The 19940-nt window shown below is 44.8% G+C and overlaps 1 protein-coding gene across 1 annotated transcript; it reads left to right on the top strand.

Annotated features, from left to right (window-relative positions):
• The first annotated feature begins 415 nt into the window (after window positions 1-415).
• Window positions 416-14009, top strand: F2R (coagulation factor II thrombin receptor). The gene is made up of 2 exons (XM_006197591.4): window positions 416-795; window positions 10848-14009. The coding sequence occupies exons 1-2, from the start codon at window positions 708-710 to the stop codon at window positions 12041-12043; spliced, it is 1284 nt and encodes a 427-aa protein (XP_006197653.1). The 5' UTR covers window positions 416-707; the 3' UTR covers window positions 12044-14009.
• Window positions 14010-19940: the final 5931 nt, after the last annotated feature.

Below are 19940 nucleotides of genomic sequence, written 5' to 3'. Positions count from 1 at the left end.
CCTTCTCATCAGCGGACAACTTTGTCGCTACAGTGTAAACGTTTCAATCCACTATTCTCAAATGACAAAACAGAAGTCACTTTCAAACGTAATGGGCCGCAGCGCTGGGCCTGAGGTCCAGTGCTTGGCCCTGGGGGCAGGGAGGGCTCCTGGGGCGCATCCCTGATCCAAGGTTCTCTGCCAACGTCTTTGCTCCCCGGGAGAGTTAAGGAGAGGCTGAGCGGCCCGTTCCAAGGACCACACCAGAATCAGTTACTGATAGCTTCGTTGATCAAAGGCGAAGACCAAGGAAACAACGTCTTTCTTGGGTTCCCCCGCGGGGCAGTGGCCTTCAACCGGGGCGCTGGGCGGGCGGCCAGGTGGCGGAGCCGGGAGGTCAGCCTAGCGACGGGCCTGGCGGGCGGCGGCCGTGTGGAGGCGCACCTTGGCGCTGGGGGGCGCCCTTTCCGGCCCGGCGCCCGCGCGCCCCGCCCCCGCCCGCTCCCCGCGCCCAGTGCCCCTTGTCCTGCCCAGCGCCGCCAGACTCGCCGAGCCGCCGGGCGACACCGAGCCGTCTCTTCCTGCCCAGCGGCAGCGAGCTCTCTGCCCGCCGGTCCCGGCCCCTCGCTGGACCCGTGCGAGGAGGGACAGCTTGCAGCCGGAGCCTCCCGGCGGCGCGGCCGGACTCCCGCAGCAGCGCCGCGCCGAGCGCGCCGAGCCCCCGGACAATGGGGCCGCGGTGGCTGCTGGTGGTCGCCGCGGGGCTCAGTCTTTGCGGCCCTCTGCTGTCGGCCCGCACCCCAGGCCAAAAGGCAGGTAAGAGCTGCCGCCGGCATTTCCTCCCAGCCTTCCCTCGAGCCCGCAGCAGGGGCCCGGGCCAGAATGGGGCAGCTGGAGGATAAGGGACAACGCGCTGGGACCCAGTGGGTGCCCCTAGCCGCACCTTCTGCCACAGCGTCGTCTGGGAGCCAGACAGACGTTTGGGCTGAGATCAGAGCCTCCCCGACTCATATCCAGGTGGGGTGCCCGTCCCACCCCACTTGGGGCTCAGCTCATGTCCCTTTGCACTCGGTTTTGGAGGATGCAGCCGGCCTGTGGCAGTGCTGGATATGGAGGAGGAGTGGGTCGGATTTTCTCGGGGGAAGCCTGAGGTTCCTCGTTGCACTTGTTGTCACTGTGTGGCCTGTTTCTTCCAGAACTGCCCCAAAAAGAAAGGGTTTCACGTTGCTCCACCAACAAACGTTCAGGTCTTTTCAAGATGAGGTGGGGAGCCGCGCTCCCGCTGAAGTTTTGTTTTGTTTGAATTGTTTTTCTTGCACGTTTTACAGGCGAGAAAAGTGGTGTAGCGAAAAGCTTGGTCGCTTGGCACATTTAGTAGAAAATCAGTAGCAGCGGCCCCTGGCACGGGCCTTGTGTGCGGGAGCTGCTCATGGAGCCGGGCGCAGGGCGATAACTGGGTGGCCACGAGGCAGTCGTGGCGGCTGGGAGGCTTTGTTTGTTTGTTATCTGGACCCTCGTCTTCCCAATGAGTTAAGAGATCCCCGCCTCAGAGCTCTCTCAGACCCTATGGGATTTCAGCATTTCAGTTTCTGATCTGGTGCCAGGAAGAGGTTGCTCACCTAGAATACAGTTATTACTAATAGTGTAGTATTTTTAAGTATCCGGCTATTTGAGCAAATAAGTAAATGTATTTTCCAACCTCCCTAAGAAAAGCAGAGCAGAGAGGTTGTTTTTAAAGATGCTATTTAGAAAGTGAGGGAGAAAAATGTTTTTATTTCTTTATAGCGATAGTACTTTTTAAGGTTTCAGCCCCCCCCCCTTTTTCACACAAACAAATTCTAGGTGTTTTTCTCATCTGTGAAAGAGTGTGTACTCTGTTGTTTTTACACCAGAGTGTGGGCGCATGGAAATTAAGAGGTGATAGAGACACCCTTTTCTCTATTCTCTGTCTTTGCTCAGGGTGTTTTGAGGTGATGCTTCTGGGAAAATTCAGAGCCCCACACAGGAGCCCAGAGTTCTGCAGCAACTGCTGGCCTGTGTCTGGATAATGTGAGCCTTATCTCCTGGGGTGTCTGGGGATGCATGGAGAACTCCATCACTGTATGGTGACACTGATGTCAGATATCACTTAGTAATTTTATTGTGGGACAAGCTCTTAAGAACACAAACTTTTGGTTGCAATTTGGATGGTGGGGTAGAGAATAGGTTTATACAAATGTGGCATCTACGGTCATCACCTTTCCTCACAGTGCCCCCCCCCCCCGGGAAAGATTTTTGGCCTCTTTTAGCAAGTGAAGACTTGTTTCTGCCACACTTCTTACTGCCTCATCAACCTGAATGGTGCATCCTAAGATGCGCAGCACTGGTGTAGGCAGAAAGATAGCTGAATAACATTGGCTGATTTATCTATGCTGGATGCCGGGACCACTTTGGGAGGGAGAGAAGAAAAGGAATGCGTGTCAAGCGTCATAGTCTGTGTCAAAGCCTGAGCCAATTAATTGGCTGTTACTGGGAGACTGTGGTCTGAAGCCCAACAGAAGACACAAAACTGGACAGTGGTGCTGCTTTAAGGCCACCAGAAACCCCTGGAAGTCAAATTTCTTAGGAGTCAGCAAGTAATTTTCTACTGCAGTCTCTATCTGAATTCCTTCCGCCTTTCCTTTCTTGCTTCTCTCTCTTTCTCATCCACTCATTATTTCCTTCCTTCCTTCCTTCCTTCCTTAGTGGATGCGGCTCCATCTTTATAGGACATATCATGATGGTCAGCTCTCTGCCAATGTGACCACTGTTCCTTTTTTTGAGGGCACTTTTTGAGGCATTTGCCATGTCTCGGGAGTCTTCCCATGGCGTCTCTGCTAGTGGCCGTTCCAGGCCTCCCTCCATCTCTCTGGCTCAGCATTTCCCAGCCCTTCATGTCTGCGTGGACCAGTGTTTCTCAGCAGCTCTGAGTTTGCTCCTTTTCCAAAGTGCTTCTGGCTGGTTGTCTGCCCTGTGCTCTTTTCTGCCCCTTCTCTCCTCCCTCAGTCAGGTCACCCCAATCCTTGTCACCCTGGCAAACTGGAACTCAGCTGAGCCTGCTCTGGAGTTCCACTGAGCCCATGGAGTCACCAGGACCCTGGGTTTGCTACAGGATACTCCCCAAGATACCCTAGGAGCCTCACTAGGAACCCGGCCTTGGTTTATTTTGACTGCGATGCTAGCATCGAGGATTCAGTTTCAACGATGAGAATTTTCTGTTTCCTTGTTTTGTGGTTTCTTTCATTCTGCCTTCCACCCTCTCTTGCTTATGCCTGAAACTGTCAGAATATATAGCTCTCTCTCTCTTTCTTTCTAGGCTGAGCTTCCCCCAAACACCCTCTCCCACACTGACCCTGTGACGGTACTTAGAAAAACCCAAGAAATTACACCTCCTTTTCCTCCATCCCAAGGCATCCAATGATGTTGCTCCACTTGAAAGGCCCTTACAGGCCTTTATACATTTATTTGCTATCAAAAGAACTTGCTGTTGGAAATAACGGGAATAATCTATAATTTGCACTTCAAAACACATTTATTGAACTTTAGGGAAGGATGTAATCTAATCTAGTCTATTTATACTTCAAGTCTATGGTGGATTAGAAATCAGGTATTATGGTCTTGTAAAGGGATGTTTCCAGTATTTTCTTCTTTGCTAACCAGCAGTAGGACCTGTAAGACATGCGCTTTACATGACGGCACAATAGTGAACGTGTGTGCGGTAAATACGCATGGTCTGCAGTGTACAGAAACAGGTTTCATCAACCAGTGCTCACCTTTACCACGTGCTATGCATGCCAGTGTTTTCTGCACATTCCATTTTTTTAATGCTCCTCACAGTCCTGTACGTTGATTTCATAACCACTGTCAAGTCTCTGCCGTCATTTAAAACCTAGCACAGCAGGTGCAGTGCATTGCTCCGCAGGCAGCAGACCTGAGGGCCTTCTTGGCTTTACGGGAAGAGTCCTGCTTTCCAGGATGTGCTGTTTGTGATGGTTTGTATTATATCTAAAACAGACTTTGTTTGAGTTCACGTTTACAATCTGCAGTAGGACTTGGGCGGGGTTGGGGATGGCGACAGCTTGGTTCCAGAGGGATTGGTGATTATTAAAACCCTGTATTGTGAGTTAGTTTTCCTTTTAACTTAGGGTCTGGGAGAGTAGACGGCAGCATTTCCAGGGAGCTGGGGCCTGGGCTGGGAACGTGGTGGAGAACAGGCCTGGAGCACGGGGGGACTCAGAGTCCTCCCCAGAGAGGCCCTCACGTCAGTGTTCCGACCCCACACATCAGGCCCTGCCTTCAGGAGGGGCCCACACACTTCTCAGTGCCTGCTCTGGCCTCAGGTGTGCCGACATTTAGATTTTCTGATTGTCTTTACTTCCTGTAACCTGCCCTCTGCTCGCCTCCTCCCAGACTTGCCTTCCTGTGCCCTCTGCTGAGTCCCTGCTCCAGGCCATGGGATGGGAGAGGAGCCTTAGACACTGGCAGTCTCTTCTTAATTCTGTATTTATTTTATCTTTAATTCTGGCTTTTCCACAACATAGATTTTTGTTCACTTGCTCTTGCTTCTGCCTCATCTCCAACAGTATTTTGAAGATTTTTTTCTCGGTTTTGTCCTTGAATGTGTCTCTAGTACATCCGTCCTGTCTGTGAGATCTGGGTTGCTGGCATGTGGTGGGTGTGAAGCCAAGGTCAGCAGGACTCCTGAGTTCCCAAGTAACAGCTGTGCCAGTCATCAGCTTCACTTGTATGTCCGTGTGGCCGTGTGCTGCCTGCTCCAGTTAAAAAGGGTGGGCAGATTCATTGTTAAGTGAAATACTCAGAGGAAAAAAAAAAGAGTACTCTTTTAGGTCCTGAATTCACAAGTTTTTTAAAGAGACAGGGTTATGTGGTATGTGGTTCAAAGGGTATGAGTTTTAGACCCAGGCAGATCTGGGTTCAGGTCCTGCTTCCTCCACTTTCTAGCTGGGTGTCTGTGGATTACTTACTTAGCCTCTCTGTGCTTCCATGTTGTCCATAAAATGAGGGGCTTATCTCGTAAAAATGTTAGAGTTACAGGAGGTAAGGTAAGCGAAGTAGCTGGCACATAGTAGGTGCTCAACAAATGTTAAGTGTTCTTCAAACACCAACTCTTCCATATTCCAGAAAAGCCTTTGAGGATTTGGTATCAAATTAATTCTCTCAGTGTAAAACTATGTTGACGCAAATGTTCAAGAACTTTTTCCTCTTCAAAACTAAGACAAAACAAAAACCATTGTCCTTTGTTTCTAGTGGCAAGTAAATGTGCATAAAATATTTGGTCTTTTTTTTTTTCACTTTTCATTATGGAGATTTTCAAACATGCCCGAAAGTGAACAGTACAGTTACCCTTTATAGCTTGTTTTATCTATGCCCTCACTTTCCTTTTCCCCAAATGGACAGTTTTAGAGCAAATCCCAGACACTTTATCATTTCATCCATAAATACATTGGTACATGTCCTTAGAGATAAGAACTCTTTTTTTCACACAACCTCAATACCATGATAACACCTGAACAATTTCTTAGTGTCATGTACTATTCAGTCAATGTTCACATTTCACTGTCTCTTAATGCTTCTTACAGTCGGTTTATTTGAATCAGAATCAAACAACGCCCACCACTGCATCAGGCTGCTATAGCTCTTAAATCTCTTTTAACCTGTAATGGCTTCCCTTCTCTTTTTTAAAGTCTGTTTATCAGAGAAACTGGGTCATTGGTCTCCTAGACTTGCCTGCGTCCTGGGCCTGGCCAGCTGCATCTTGTAGGGTGCCCACCATGCCCTTCTTTCCTCTGCGTTTGCTGTACTGTAGTACATCTGGAAGCTAACCCTGATTCAGGTTTGGTTTTTTTTGCAAGACTTCCTCAGCAGTGCTGCTGTGTTCTTCCTGTTCCATCACCTCCAGATTGTCTCTATTTTTGAGATCTTAAGGTTACTCAGCGGACTCGGGTGTTGTCAGCTTCATCCAGCCATTAGAAAGTTCCCCATCACCCATCCTTTCACCTAATGGTTTTCACAGCCACTGATGATCATTGAGCTAAATTCATTCTTTCACTAAGAGCTTTAAGAGGTGTTTCTAAATCTGTTAGTGTTTCTGTGCTTATAACCTGGAATTGCTTTCTAAAGAAACTTCCCTCATTGACTGGTTTCCCTGAAATATGTACTAGAAAAGGCAAGATAAATGCTTGAATCCTTCCTTTATTTACTGATTTTCAGACCCTACATTTCCTCTAAAGGTGACAAAAAAGTTTTACTTTCCTTTGAGCGTCGTTATGAACTCGTGGATCTTAGCATTTATGACGTGTTTCTAGTGTTTCCATTCATTCCCATAATTGTTCTTTTAGTGATCTTCAGCCAATGGGGAGCCCCTTTGGATTGACTTCAGAGTGTTTGTGACCTGACCCTAATGTTCTTTAAAGACATTCAAGGCCCATCTGGTGTATTTCCTCCCCCACCCTGCAATCTGTAACCAGCCATTTCTTTAAGGAACATTTCTTTCCGTGGCAAGCATTTGCATTTGAAGCAGTGGATTCCAGTAACGCTACTGTTTTCCACTTGATGGAGTTGGTATGTGTCATTTTCCCACCATCCTCTTCTTTATTTCTCTTTAGCCCCTAATGCTGATTCACTCACGGCGAAGTGCAGGGTACAACTATCCTGCTGAGTGTGTGAATGTGGACAAGGTCCTAGGACTTCCAGTTTATTAATTCTCCAAAAGCATGAGTCCTCTAGGGCAGACCTCTGAGTCAGAAACAAGGCTGGCAAGTGGTGGGACGCTGACATGGTATGTATCCCAGGATCACGTGGGACCTCGAAAGACCATCTGGTCACCACTCTGCTTCCAGACCAGATCTCATCAATGTCAGAAAAAGCACTGTGCCTGACGTACTAATTTTTAAAAATCTCCAGAGTTAGTCCGCATTTAAACTCATTAGCCATGTGGTATATTCAATAACAGAACTACTCTAAAGCCATTTAGAGATACCTAAATTAGGTGAAACTTAACAGGAAGCGTAAGAACCAATTTTAGGACCTGAGCTTTTTTTTTTTTTTTAAACCACAGCTTAACAATAAAAACACAGAAGATGAGTTACGAGAGCCTTTTGTACACGTTCTCCTTGACCTATGAGTTGTGCTCGGACCAGAGGAAAAGCAAGATACCCAAACTCAAATTTCAGCCTGAGGGGCTTGAGCTAGTTAGATACATTTAATCACCTGGAATTGGTTTTGTCCTTTCTTTGATGCTGGTATATATTTAAATAAACAAACAAAATTTACTGTTGTTCTTTAATTTCTTAAAAGCCAAAATACCAAACCTGTGGTGGCAAGAAAAGGTGACACCTTAGGCGATGATATTTAATCACGGGATTATGCATTCTTCCTGGGCTCCAGCCTAGAAAAATTTCCTGTTCCAGTGGGTATAGCGCTTCTGACCTTAAACACCGTACTGCCCAAGAAGGCCTAGCCAGGGAGGAAATTTTGGAAAACAAATACTTGTTTCCAAAGTACTAACTAGAGTCAAGCCTTTCAGATCAAGTGATAGCCTCTGAGAGCTTAGCGATGAATGTTCAGTAGTTTTCAAGTGGTGTCACTCCTCTCAGGAATGTCTTGACGCCCCACTGTGTGAACACGTGTGTGTACGCGTGTGCTTTTCTCCCCTCCGTGCATGATGGGGGTCCTTAATCTGACCAGGTTCCCAACGCTGCAGCAGGGAGTTGGGCATTATTTTAAGGTTCCTGTGGGTCAGCACTTTCGAGGATGCATATCTCTGTGGGTCTGAAAATGCCAGAACCCATTCATTCTCTTCTTCCGGCTCCCACACATTCATCATGACCTCAAGGGTAGCCTCACCTCCCACTGGGGCCGCTGTACCAGTGTCGGGCCTCCATGTGCCAGGGTCACGATGCAGAGTGAATTAGATGCGTCGCAAGGGGAAGGAAGCAATACTTGTGGAAAAGGCTGTGAATGTGAAATTTGATTTACGGCTCTGAACACTGGGACTAGGTACCTTACAGGCCCCTCATGTCCCATGTCACCCTGGAAAACTAAACATTGCTAAATGTTTAGGGAGGGAAGAGGAACACAGATTCCATTTTAATTTAAAATAACGGGGCAGGAAGGTTATAGCTCAGTGGTAGAGTGCCTGCTTAGCATGTACAAGGTCCTGGGTTCAATCCCCAGTACCTCTATTAAAAATAAATAAATAAATAAACCTAACCCCTGCCCCCCCAAAAGAAAAAAAATTAGAAAAAAACTTTTAAAATTTAAAAAATAAAAGAAAATAATTGAGAGTGAGCAAAAAGCAAGCTACACTGAAGTGGGAGGGGAAGGATAATCATTTCTTACACTGATTGATTTTTGAAGTTTACAAAGTGAACATATGTCCTATTTCACATGTGATGCTCCCAGTTGCCAGATTTGTAGGCCAGACAGACACTGGGATCCCATTTTAACGATGCTGAGACTGAGTTCAGACGGGTTAAGTGACTCCTGGTAGAGCCAGGATTAGAATGCAAATCTGTGATGAAAAGCCAATTTAAGTGCAGGGCGAAGTACTGGAGACTCCAAGATGAAGCAGAAACGGTTCCTCACCCTGGGAAACAGTCTAGATGTGTGTATGTGCACTCAGAGGCTCACCACTGCACATGTTTGTCCTTGTCCTGTGACGGGTCTGTCGGGCCACCCCTTCACCTCAGGGGACCCTCTCATGACCTTGCTGAGGTCATCCGAGCCTTCTATCATCTCTCATTGGTGCTTCCCTAGCGTTGCTCTTCATTTTGGAAAAATGCATTTTATTTTCTAGCTAGAATTTCCATTGGTTTGTTTCATTGCCTTTTTTCTATTTTTTTCATTCATTTCAATGAAATATTTTTCTTCACTTCGCTGAGTATAGTTGCACCACATCTTTTAAAATGCTTATCTGTTAATTCTGACATCCGGGTCCTCTTGGGATTGGTTTCCATTCACTGTCCTTTTTTCTTGAGATGGATCATACTTGCCTGATTCTTTCTATATTGGGTGATTTTGAATTTTGGTGTTATTGCTTTAGCAGGCAGCTAATTTGGTTGGACTCAAACTGAAACTGCAATCTCTCCCTCTCTGAGCAAAAAGCTCAGTTATCCCTTCAGTTCTTTTAAGTCTAGCAGAGCTGCTCCGCACCGTCCCTAAGCACACAGGCCCTAGCCAGGCCTAGCATCGGCAGAGCCAGGGGCAGAGCTTGCGCTGGAATCCAGGGCTCCCTCTCCCTCTCTTCTTCTTTCCTGGGATCCTCTCCTCGCCTTCCAGGGACGTCGGTGGCCCTGACCTCGGCCCTCTGGTTGATCCTTCAGGCCCCTGAGACTGGTTTTCGACCTGAGTTTCAGCCATCTTTTGTGGCACTGACTTTGGCCTTCTCTTAAGCTAAAAGCCACTGAAAACAAGAAACCTATCAGTTGCCATCCTTTCTTTCACAATCCATCCCTCCCCTCCCCAGTACCCCCCTGTGAACCTAAATGCCTTTAGGTCATTGATTTGGGGGAGGAAAGGGACCCAGAGTTTGTGATTTCTGTCAAGAGGGTGGTCAGGTCTGGTAGGACCTTACAGAATCAGAAATCTCTCTCTTATCGCGTAATGCTTCTTTGGGTCAGTTTTTGTTTGCAGAAAGCCTTCACTACTGAAAAATAAAACCAAAGGCCTTAAAAATGCACTATACCGACCCAATTTCCAGCCAGCATTCACTACACCACTTACAGCACCACTTCTGAGTGGCCTGTGGGTCCAGCGTTTGTGGTCAACACCCCAGTGATAGAAATCTCATCCTTTTCCCCCTGTGGCTTCTCCCCTGGTTCCTCCAATTCCCAAGGCCCAGTGAAGGCTCTTTGTCCAAGTCTCCTCAGTGACAGAACGTTAGCAAAACTCCCGGGAAGGGAAAGCTGGTTGAGTTCCAGTGGCTCAGTGTTGCCTTTCTTTGATGAACATTACAAATGTGTGTTTTTGGTGGAGGAGGGTGAGAAAAGAAGGACTCTTTTGCCTCTGAGCCTTTATTTTAACTCCTGGGTTGATGCTCAGAAGAGCTTGGTTGGCCTGGCATCTCCCTCAATGCACGTAGCACTTTGGAGCTGAGCTGAAGAAGGCCACTGGCCTAGAGCATCTGCTTCTCCACTGACCTGCTGGGGAAGGAACAGGAAGATGACTGAAGTGGTAGGTACCTAGCAGTTATATTTAGAAGATAACCAGAGGGACTGCAGTTTGGACCCAAATATGATGAGAGATTTGGGTCATTCTCCTGTGTAAACACTCTAAAAATAGTAAGGAAAGCTCCTGTCGCATGCATAATGGTCATGGAAATGGGACCCCTGGTCCCACACGATTTTGCCTCTAGCTTTATAACATAAATGAAGTCCCCTCAACTGTCTATGTGGGTTTTTCCACTGGGAAGGATGAGTTTCAAGGGATGGCCACAAACTAAATGGAGAAAATGTATGCATGAAGGCCTATGGAGGACAGAGACGTCAAATAGCCTAGGAGTGGTTTGTGTATAGAGACAGTGGCTCGTATAGAAAAGACGTCACGGCTTTTTTTCCTCTGCATCAGCCTGTCCTGATGTCTGCAGGGTTGAACTTGGAAAGTATGTCATTCACCTCTGTCCCTCCAGGGAGCAGAGTTTGAAAAATGTTTGCTTGTGCCAAAACAAAACTCCGAGTTAGCTAATCCCCTGACAAAGTCTGTAATCCTTCGCACATCTCCTGCTCTTTACCATCTGCTCTCCTAGGAAGAGAACAGAAAGCAAAAGTCAAATGTACTCTCCCCTTGTCCCTTTTGCCGTTTTCATTCATGTTTTTAATTTTGTTTTTCAGAGCCAGAAGCAACAAATAGTACTTTCCATCTCCGGTCATTTTTTCTCAGGAATTTACCCAGTGGATTCGAACCAATCCCACTGAGGGATGAGGAGGAAAGAAATGAGAGTGAGTTCACTGAAGGCAGATCAAGCTCCGTCAATCAAAGCAATCCTCCTCAGAAATTACCCCACGTGTTCATCTCAAATGATGCCTCGGGCTATCTGACCAGCGCCTGGCTGACTCTCTTCATCCCCTCCGTCTACACCGGCGTGCTCGTAGTAAGCCTTCCTCTAAACATCATGGCCATCGTCGTGTTCGTCTTGAAGATGAAGGTCAAGAAGCCGGCCGTGGTGTACATGCTGCACTTGGCCACGGCAGACGTGCTCTTCGTGTCTGTGCTCCCGTTTAAGATCAGCTACTACTTTTCCGGAAGTGACTGGAGTTTTGGGTCTGCGATGTGTCGCTTCGTCACTGCAGCGTTCTACTGTAACATGTATGCCTCCATCATGCTCATGACGGTCATCAGCATTGACCGGTTTCTGGCTGTGGTGTATCCCATCCAGTCGCTGTCCTGGCGTACTCTGGGGCGGGCTTCCTTCACGTGTCTGGCCATCTGGGCCATGGCCATCGCGGGAGTGGTGCCTCTGCTGCTCAAGGAGCAGACCAGCCAGGTGCCGGGGCTCAACATCACCACATGTCACGACGTGCTCAACGAAACGCTGCTCGAGGGCTTCTACGCCTATTACTTCTCCGCCTTCTCTGCTGTCTTCTTTTTCGTGCCGTTGACCATTTCCACAGTCTGTTACGTGTCCATCATTCGCTGTCTTAGCTCTTCCACGGTGGCCAACCAGACCAAGAAGTCCCGGGCGTTGTTCTTGTCGGCTGCCGTTTTCTGCATCTTCATCATTTGCTTCGGACCCACCAACATCCTTCTGATTCTCCATTATGCATTCCTTTCCCGTAACTCCATGACGGAGGCTGCCTACTTCGCCTACCTCCTCTGTGTCTGTGTCAGCAGCATCAGCTGCTGCATTGACCCCTTGATTTACTATTATGCTTCCTCCGAGTGCCAGAGGTACCTCTACAGCATCTTATGCTGCAAAGAAAGTTCGGACCCCAGCAGTTATAACAGCAGTGGTCAGTTGATGGCTAGTAAAGTGGATACCTGCTCTAGTAACCTGAATAGCAGCATGTACAAGAAGCTGCTAACTTAGGAAAAGGGACCGACAGTGATTTAAAAAGAAAAGGTGAAAAAAGCAAATAACCTGAGGATTCTATTTAGTCCCTGCCAAAAAAAGTATTTACTGTACCATCTAAAACAGCGGATGTATGATTTGCATGCCTCCTTACTAGAGCCATTAAGCATATATATTTGTTAGTTACAGGAAAACATAACAGGAATGTTCCTAGAGAACATTGCCAGTGCTACAACAAGAACTGAATGTTGCTTTTTGATGTATTTAGATGCCTTATTATAGGTGTGTGTGTGTGTATACACACTTGTATTGTTTGCAGTGCAGTATAGAATAGGCACTTTGAAACCCTCTTTTTTTTCCACCAGAGATTATGGAAATAAACTCTGGCTTTCTGATTTAATATGCAAAGTTTAGTTTGGTGAAGTTTAGCCCTGAAATTCTGCAGATGTCCGTCAATAGTGAGGGGTTCTGTCGTATGGACTTACATAGCTTTTGCAAATAAGTGTATTTTGAAATTGTTCAACAGCGATGTTTAAGTTATTGAGGGCTGAGACTTAGTCCTGTCTGTGTGTAGAAGTTTTGCTGTTTTTCATTTGAAACATATCAAAGTTTGAAACCTAAAAATATTAAAACAGATGAAAACAAATGCTGTGGGTAGCATTTTCCTATTTTGCACACCATATGTGTAAACCAAGAATGAGCAGAGGTCTCACCAGTGACCTTAGGTTGGCTTTCAGAGCAACCTGCCCCTGGATGGAGGACTCCAAGCGGTAGGGACAAGACTGGGCCAGTTCAGAGAGCAGAGGGATCAGGACCACCATGTTCGCTGTCTCCTCCTGGGACTCCCTCAAAGGCTGGCCATGAACTTATCATGCTCATTAGAAGCTGGCGAAGTGGGATGTGCTATCTCAAGAGATAATGACTATAAAAGATTTCTCTGCCCGTTTTAAGAATGGAGAAAGAAGGCCCTGTTCACTTCCAGGAGTTATGCTACAAAGACCGTTCTCAGATGGAAACACCCCTGCAGCAAACACACCCCTCCTGTGCCCTGGGCACTCGGGTGGGTGCTGGGCGAGTGGAGTTGAGTAAAACTGAAACCTGCTCTTCAGAAGAACAAAGTAGATAGATGCTTAGAGTGTGATACGTGTAAAGGAAACACGTCATTATGTAAAGAAGTGTTTTCAGCCAGATGTCACCAAGCAAGTTGCACATAATCAAGGCCTGGCAGGTGAAGATGTTTGAATATTTGGGTTACTGCTTCCTATGGTTATAACTTGAGTTGAGAACATAATACAGTACAGGAAGTGTGTTTTTAAAAATAAGTCCTAATTGGACTTTTAAGAAAATCTGTCTTAATTGGACACTATTTACTTACAAATGCTTTATCAATACATTGCTCAAATCAAATTTTTAAAGGCAAATCGATTACATCAGTCTGATTAGAAATGATAGAAGAAAATGGAGTTGGCTTTGAAATCCAGGAAACTTACTCGGTATTTCCCATCCACTTTTCTTAAGATTTAATGAGATGATTTTAAAAGCATTTTTCAACCCCATGATGAGTATCAAGTACAGAATACCCTCATGTATTTGACAAAATAATTTGAAAATTAGGTTGAAATAGATCTTTTTTCCTTATGAAAAAATGTTGGCATTTTAAACAGACAAAAAGGCAAATACTTACCTATTGAAAAGAGCAAACTGTTTCCAACAGCCATGAAATAATTTACAACTGTGTATGTGTTGTAAGTAGAAGCTAACATTGATTGCATTAATTTAGTTACTGTATTCATTTTATCCAACTCAGTGGAAATATACTGTCACTGTTTATTCATTCTTTTATATTAAAATACCTCTGACTTAATAAGACTATCATTACTATATTATCAGTATGTACTTACAAAATATTACGTCACTGTTTTTAACATTCTTTTTTAAAAAATGTATGTAACCTGTATTAATAAACCTGAAAGTCTGCTTGGTATCTTTTGGGAATAAAATTGTATTGTATCTTTAGAGCATAGCAGGAAGGCCAGTTTAAGGATTTAGCTGAAGAGCACTTGCAGAAGGGTGGCCAGGGTTAAGGGAACCAACTAGAACTGGTGATGCGCCCCAGGGTCTAGCAATTAGGGGAAGCTGTTACCACCCCAGGCTCCGAGCTGGTGGGGGAAGGAATACAGACCTCCTCTCCCCCAACCCTCTGATCTCTTGGCTCCTGTTGCTCCTGATTTTAACCACCACACAGAGGTCAGGGGAACCTGGGTGATGTAGTTCATGATGGTTAGCTGCTTGGGGTGTGGAGAATGGAACTGGAAGAACAAATGGAGGGGAAAATCACAATTTCTGCCAAAGGCAGTGGGTAGTTAGGTTTCTGTGTCTTTCGGGTTTTTTTTTTTTTAATCCCTTCTTAGGAAAATTCAAGATTCTATCACTGAGAAAATGTTCAGATTCCTGGGTGATAAGCATCGTGGTTAGGCTCCGCAGCTTTTCCCTAGTGAGGAAAGAAACAAATGTCTGAGCCAGGAAGACACAAATGTTGAAACTCAAGGAAGAGCTACCCCTGAGTGACAGTCCTTTGCCATCTAACACTCCCTGGGGAAGAGGATTAAAGGCAAAATTACCTCTGAGAGATGAAAATAAAAAATTCTGGTAACGTATTTTTAGATTCATAATCAATAGAGACGTTATTTCAATTAAACAAGAATTCTGTTAGCACACAGAATTTTAAAGTTAATACATAAGCCTAAGTTTCTGAGGCCTGGACTCTCTCCAGTGTTTCAAGACGAGAAATAGTGAATGAAGTCAACCCAGCATATGGCCACTAGGAATAGGATCCCCACTCTAACCAGAAAGTGACCTTTAAGCTTTTCTCTTGTTATTTTTCAAAATATATTTGAAATCAAAAAAACACTTGAATTCTCTTAACACAAAAATTTTGATTTTTTTTCCACCAAGTGAAAAACAGGATTTTAAAAGGAAATGGAATGCTTGATTGTTAAATATACACATGGAAAATTTTAGGTTATAACTTCCGAATTTAAAAAGTTAAGAAAAATGTTGGCATGTCCTTCAGGGAGTCTTGAGCTCTGAGAGTAGATGGAAAAAATGAAGCAGTGTTTACGACCAAGCCTTTTTCTGAGGCCTCAGCCTGCCACAGTGGCTTCTCTTCCCCTTGGTGCCATAGGGAAATGAACTGGGAAAACAGTCATCGACAGTAATTTCCTAGCAGAACTGGCATTGCTGTGTGGCTATTCCTTTCACAATGACTAGACCAAACGTATGTGGACAACAATTAACCACGGGGTAATCTGAGTGTGTTTTATGAAGGAGGTGCAGTTAAGCAAGCTGCAATCAGGTAGAGAGGAGAAATGCTCCAATTCAGTGGGTCTCAGAGCCCTTGAGACCCTCTCCGGAGATGTATGAGATCAGAACCATCTTGAAACAGTAAGAGAGTTTGCCCTTTTTTGGTCTGATTCACGTAGTTGTGTCTTCCGGAGGCTGGGTGACGTGTGATAGCACAACGAATTAAACACAGAAGTAGAGAACGAAAATCTGACTCCTGTTAAGCCAGCTATTAAGAGATTTGCAGACATAAAGGCTAAGGCAACTGTCCATTAAGTTCTTGTTTGGGGGAAAAATTCTCTGTGACAAATATGGGAAACCGTATTTGGTGTGTGTGGGGGTGTGTGTGTGTGTATATATGTATATATATGTGTGTGGTTCTTATTTTTATTTTGGGGGGATAATTAGGTTTATTTATTTCTTCCTTTTTTTAAAAATGGAGGTACTGGAGATTGAACCGAGGACCTGTGCATGCTAAATACGCACTCTACCGCAGAGCTATACCCTCCCCCCTGGTTTATTCTTATTTTTAATGAAAGAAATCTTTTCAAAAATTCTCCATTTTAATGTTTAATATGGTAAATATAATCAGGGGTTTGCTGCTAAACTTAACCTCCAGAGAAAGAAAAAAGGCTCTGACGTATAGCATTTGCCGATTTCCGTGGTGTAATATTCCCTCTGTTGCCAGTTTCAAGCTTCTAACGGTTGAACAGTTGGCTTGAAAAATTCCTGAATACTGAATTCTCATGAGCTGGTGCAAGGTGATGCCAGCACATCACTGGATATAACCAACATAAACAAAACCTCTTTGGGGTCCTCATAATTTTTAAGTGTATTAAGGTCTCAAAGTTTGAGAACTCTGCCCTTAGGCAAGATTTCCCAACTTTGTTGCCTTCAAAGAGACATGGAAACGGGCCATAATTATAAGGCACAAAGGTAAACAGTTGGTTCACAGCTACAGGCCACCACCTACGGCTTCTGGCAGCCTCACGGCTGAGTCCAGGGTGGCCTAGCGGTCGGGAAGCTTTGTGTGAGGGCGGGGTTCCAGCCAGCTGCTGTGACACACCCGTGGCGGCGTCTCTATAAAGAGAACAGTAAACTCCATGCTTCTTGTCATGGGGGCTGCCCACTGGTCTTCTGGAAACAGAAAACCAGAGGTCAGATTCAGCAGCATCTTGGAATTCAGATATCACAGTGTGTTTCTACCCAGCTGGCTGGTCATCACTTTAAGAAATGACTCAGGAACACTGGAGAGAGAGCTGCATTTATGTAGCCTGAACACATCGATCGGGTGGTGGCCGCGCCAGTGCCGCCATTGTGCCCATCTTAACAACCGCAAAATTGGGTCATCTCAGCGTGCTGCTGTGTGACCAATGCTGGGGAATGAAAACACGACCAAGACGGGGATTGCCAATACTGAGACGCATTTAACAGCAAGACCTCGATTGTTCTGTGTGGGTTTGATGCTTACTTTCTTATCTCGAGATATCTAGTCGCTCTTGAAAATGGCCATTTCCAACGTGTGTGTGAGTGTGTGCGCGTGTGCATGTGTGTATATGTATTTAATGTTTTCTTTTCCAGGAGCCAGCTGGTTTTGGGGTTTAATCATAATTTGTAATATTTAAGAAGCATAAAATCTGAAGACCTCAAATTTTAGAGTTTTATCAACTCTGCCTTGTTAGAAGGAAGTTTTAGAAACTTTAGTGTCAGTCCTCATCTCTGACTGCACAAAGAAGCTCTGGGGAGCTTCTAAACAAGTCTGGTGCCCAGTCCTGGCCCTCTGACTCAGATTCTTTGAGGCGGGGCCCGGACATCCACATTGTATTCAAGCTCCTCAGGAGATTTGATTGTACAAGGCAGAGCTGATACCACTGCTTTAAGAGAGCGCCTCTCAAATTTAACAAGCTTTCAGATTATCTGGGGGGTCTTGGTCGACTGCAGACTCATGCAGTAGGTCTGGGGCCAGGGCTGCAAGTCTGTCAAGTCCCCAGGCCATGTTGACAGTGCGGATGCTCGGACCACACTTTGAGTAGCAGGGCCCTCAGAGATGGCCCTGAGGCAAAACTGGGCCAGCTCAGAGGTCCAGAAACTCAGAGATTCGATTCTCATATCCTTAAAATCATTTTCCGGGGCATTTTCTTAATGTAGCAGAAGCATAAGTGCTTAATCAAAATTTGTTTTAGGTGATCTCTATCTCGCTGTGTATTTTCTCCCCTTGTGGGTTCTTTATTTTTTTTTTTTGATGTTTATTCATGTGTGTGTGTGTTTATTTTATTTATTTATTTATTTTCACATTTTTTATTGAGTTATAGTCATTTTACAATGTTGTGTCAAATTCCAGTGTAGAGCACAATTTTTCAGTTATACATGAACATACATATATTTATTGTCACATTTTTTTTTTCGCTGTGAAGTACCACAAGATCTTGTATATATTTCTGCGCTATACAGTATGTGGGTTCTTTTCTAAGGGGAAAGATAGCTTAAAAGGCTCTAATCTCGTACATAAAACCGGCTCACAAGAGGCTGGGGGTTTAGAGTGGCGACTCCCGACTCTCCTTTGTAAAGATAGTGCCCGGCAGATAGTAGCAGGGCCTGGCTACCAGAGAGCAGCTGTGATGTGTGTCTTGTGTCTGGGTCTGGGTCTGGCTCTGGCTCTGGCTGAAAAATGGTGACCTGGGGGACATGCTTGGGCTGCCAGTCAGCATCAGGAGTCTGGATCTTGATGGTGCTGGAATGAGCCGCTTTGGAAATCCTCAGGGAAGTGAGTCAGCCGAGGGGTCATCCTGAGGGGAGTCATGACTCCGCTTGTGCCTGGGAGAAAACAAAGATTTAGGAAGTCAACTCTGGGGACGCCTATTTGCAGCACATACAGTCAACCTGGAGTAAAGTCTTCATTACAGACGCCCTCCTACAAGTTGATTTTTTACAAAACTACTAAATGGTGAAAGAGGAACTACAATTTGTATGGGTAAAGTGTTGCATCTCAGCAGTAACCAGATAGCTGCAGTTTGGAACAAGATAGCACTGGCATCCATCTAATTAGTAGTGATTTCTTTCTGTCGTGGCTATAAACAGCCATATAAGGAAGGATGAAAAGAAAGTGTAAGTACCAGCAAGGGTGAGAGAATTCTGGTGGACAAGCTTTAGGGGAGCAGTTTTGTTTGTTTGTTTGTTTTGTTGGTGGGGGGAGGTAATTAGGTTTATTTGTTTATTTATTTTAACCGAAGTTTTGAGGATTGAACCCAGGACCTCATGCACACTAAGCATGCACTCTACCGTTGAGTTATACCCTCCCCCTTTTAGGAGAGCAATTTGACAAAATGTCATCACCCTTAAAATGCACACGACCTTGGACCCAGTTGTATGACTTCTGGGAATTTATTTTCAAGAAATAATTTCAAATAACAAAAAAGCAATAGACTTCTAGTTTTTTAATAGCATCCTTATTTGTGTGTTAGTTAAAGACTGGAAACCACCTAGATGATCTACCCTGGAGGACTGCTTCCAAAGACTTTTCCACTCATTTTAAATGATCTGTATTAAGTATACATAATGGCACTGAGAAGTGTTTATCATACTTAATTTTTTTAAAAGTAAGACACAATTATGTGCACGTAGTATGAAACCAGCAATATGGGAGGAAAAAGGACTCATCTGAGGTTCATTAGCAAAGGCTAGTGGAGAAAATACAAGCATTTAACCTGGAGTGTAGGGTGGCTGGTTCCCTTTTATGTATTTCCTCTTTCCTGAGTATGGGCTACTTCTCTAACAAAAAAGCTATCCACATTAAAACAAAACAAAAATCAAATATTCAAACAGAAAAACAAACTAGTTCTAACACCACATTCTTTATTCTCTTCCCAGTATGCGAAGGTGCACAGCACTACCTCTGCTCTCATTTTTGAACAGACACCTTGAGCACCTCCTAGCCACAATTTGTATTTCATGACTCAATGTGTTATTCAAGCAGGAGATGAAAGTGTTAGAAAATTCTCAGATTCTCTGCCTACATTTGCCCTGTTCAAGATTCTTCCTAAATCATCTCGAGAAACCCTGTAATTCTCTAAAACTTGAAAACAAAAACATTTTTAACTAGCCAGACTCTGAAGCCAGAAATGTCTCTCTCTCTCCCTCTTTTTTTTTTTTTTTTTTTGCCTTTAATTCTTATTTTCTATTGAAGTGTGGTCTGTTCACAGTGTTAGTCTCAGGTGTACAGCAAAGCGATTCAGTTATACAGATATATTTTTTTTCAGATTCTTTTCATTACAACTCATTACAAGTTATTGAATGTAGTTCCCTGCACTATGCAGTAGGTCCCGGTTGTTTATCCATTTTATATGTAGTAGTGTGTGTCTGTTAATGCCAATCTCAGAATCTATCCATTCCCCACTTTCCCCTCTGGTAACCACAGATTGTTTTCTATGTCGGTGAATCTACAAAAATGTCTTTATTTGCCCCCATCTGCTACCAGAATGTTCAGTACAGCATTTTGTTAAGACTTATAACCAGAGCTGGACTTTTTCCTCTGATTGACTTAATACTTCTATCAAAAGGACCGCTCATTGTCATC

The sequence above is a fragment of the Vicugna pacos genome, chromosome 3 (genome assembly GCF_048564905.1).
Source record: "Vicugna pacos chromosome 3, VicPac4, whole genome shotgun sequence".
Lineage (NCBI taxonomy): Eukaryota > Metazoa > Chordata > Mammalia > Artiodactyla > Camelidae > Vicugna > Vicugna pacos.
This window is presented reverse-complemented; position numbering and strand designations above follow the sequence as displayed.

Bases quoted from the DNA above. Each gene is read 5' to 3' on its own strand.
- F2R (XM_006197591.4), top strand. From the start codon at position 708: ATGGGGCCGCGGTGGCTGCTGGTGGTCGCCGCGGGGCTCAGTCTTTGC. The intron at 796-10,847 runs GTAAGAGCTGCC...TTTGTTTTTCAG, and splicing joins CACCCCAGGCCAAAAGGCAG to AGCCAGAAGCAACAAATAGT.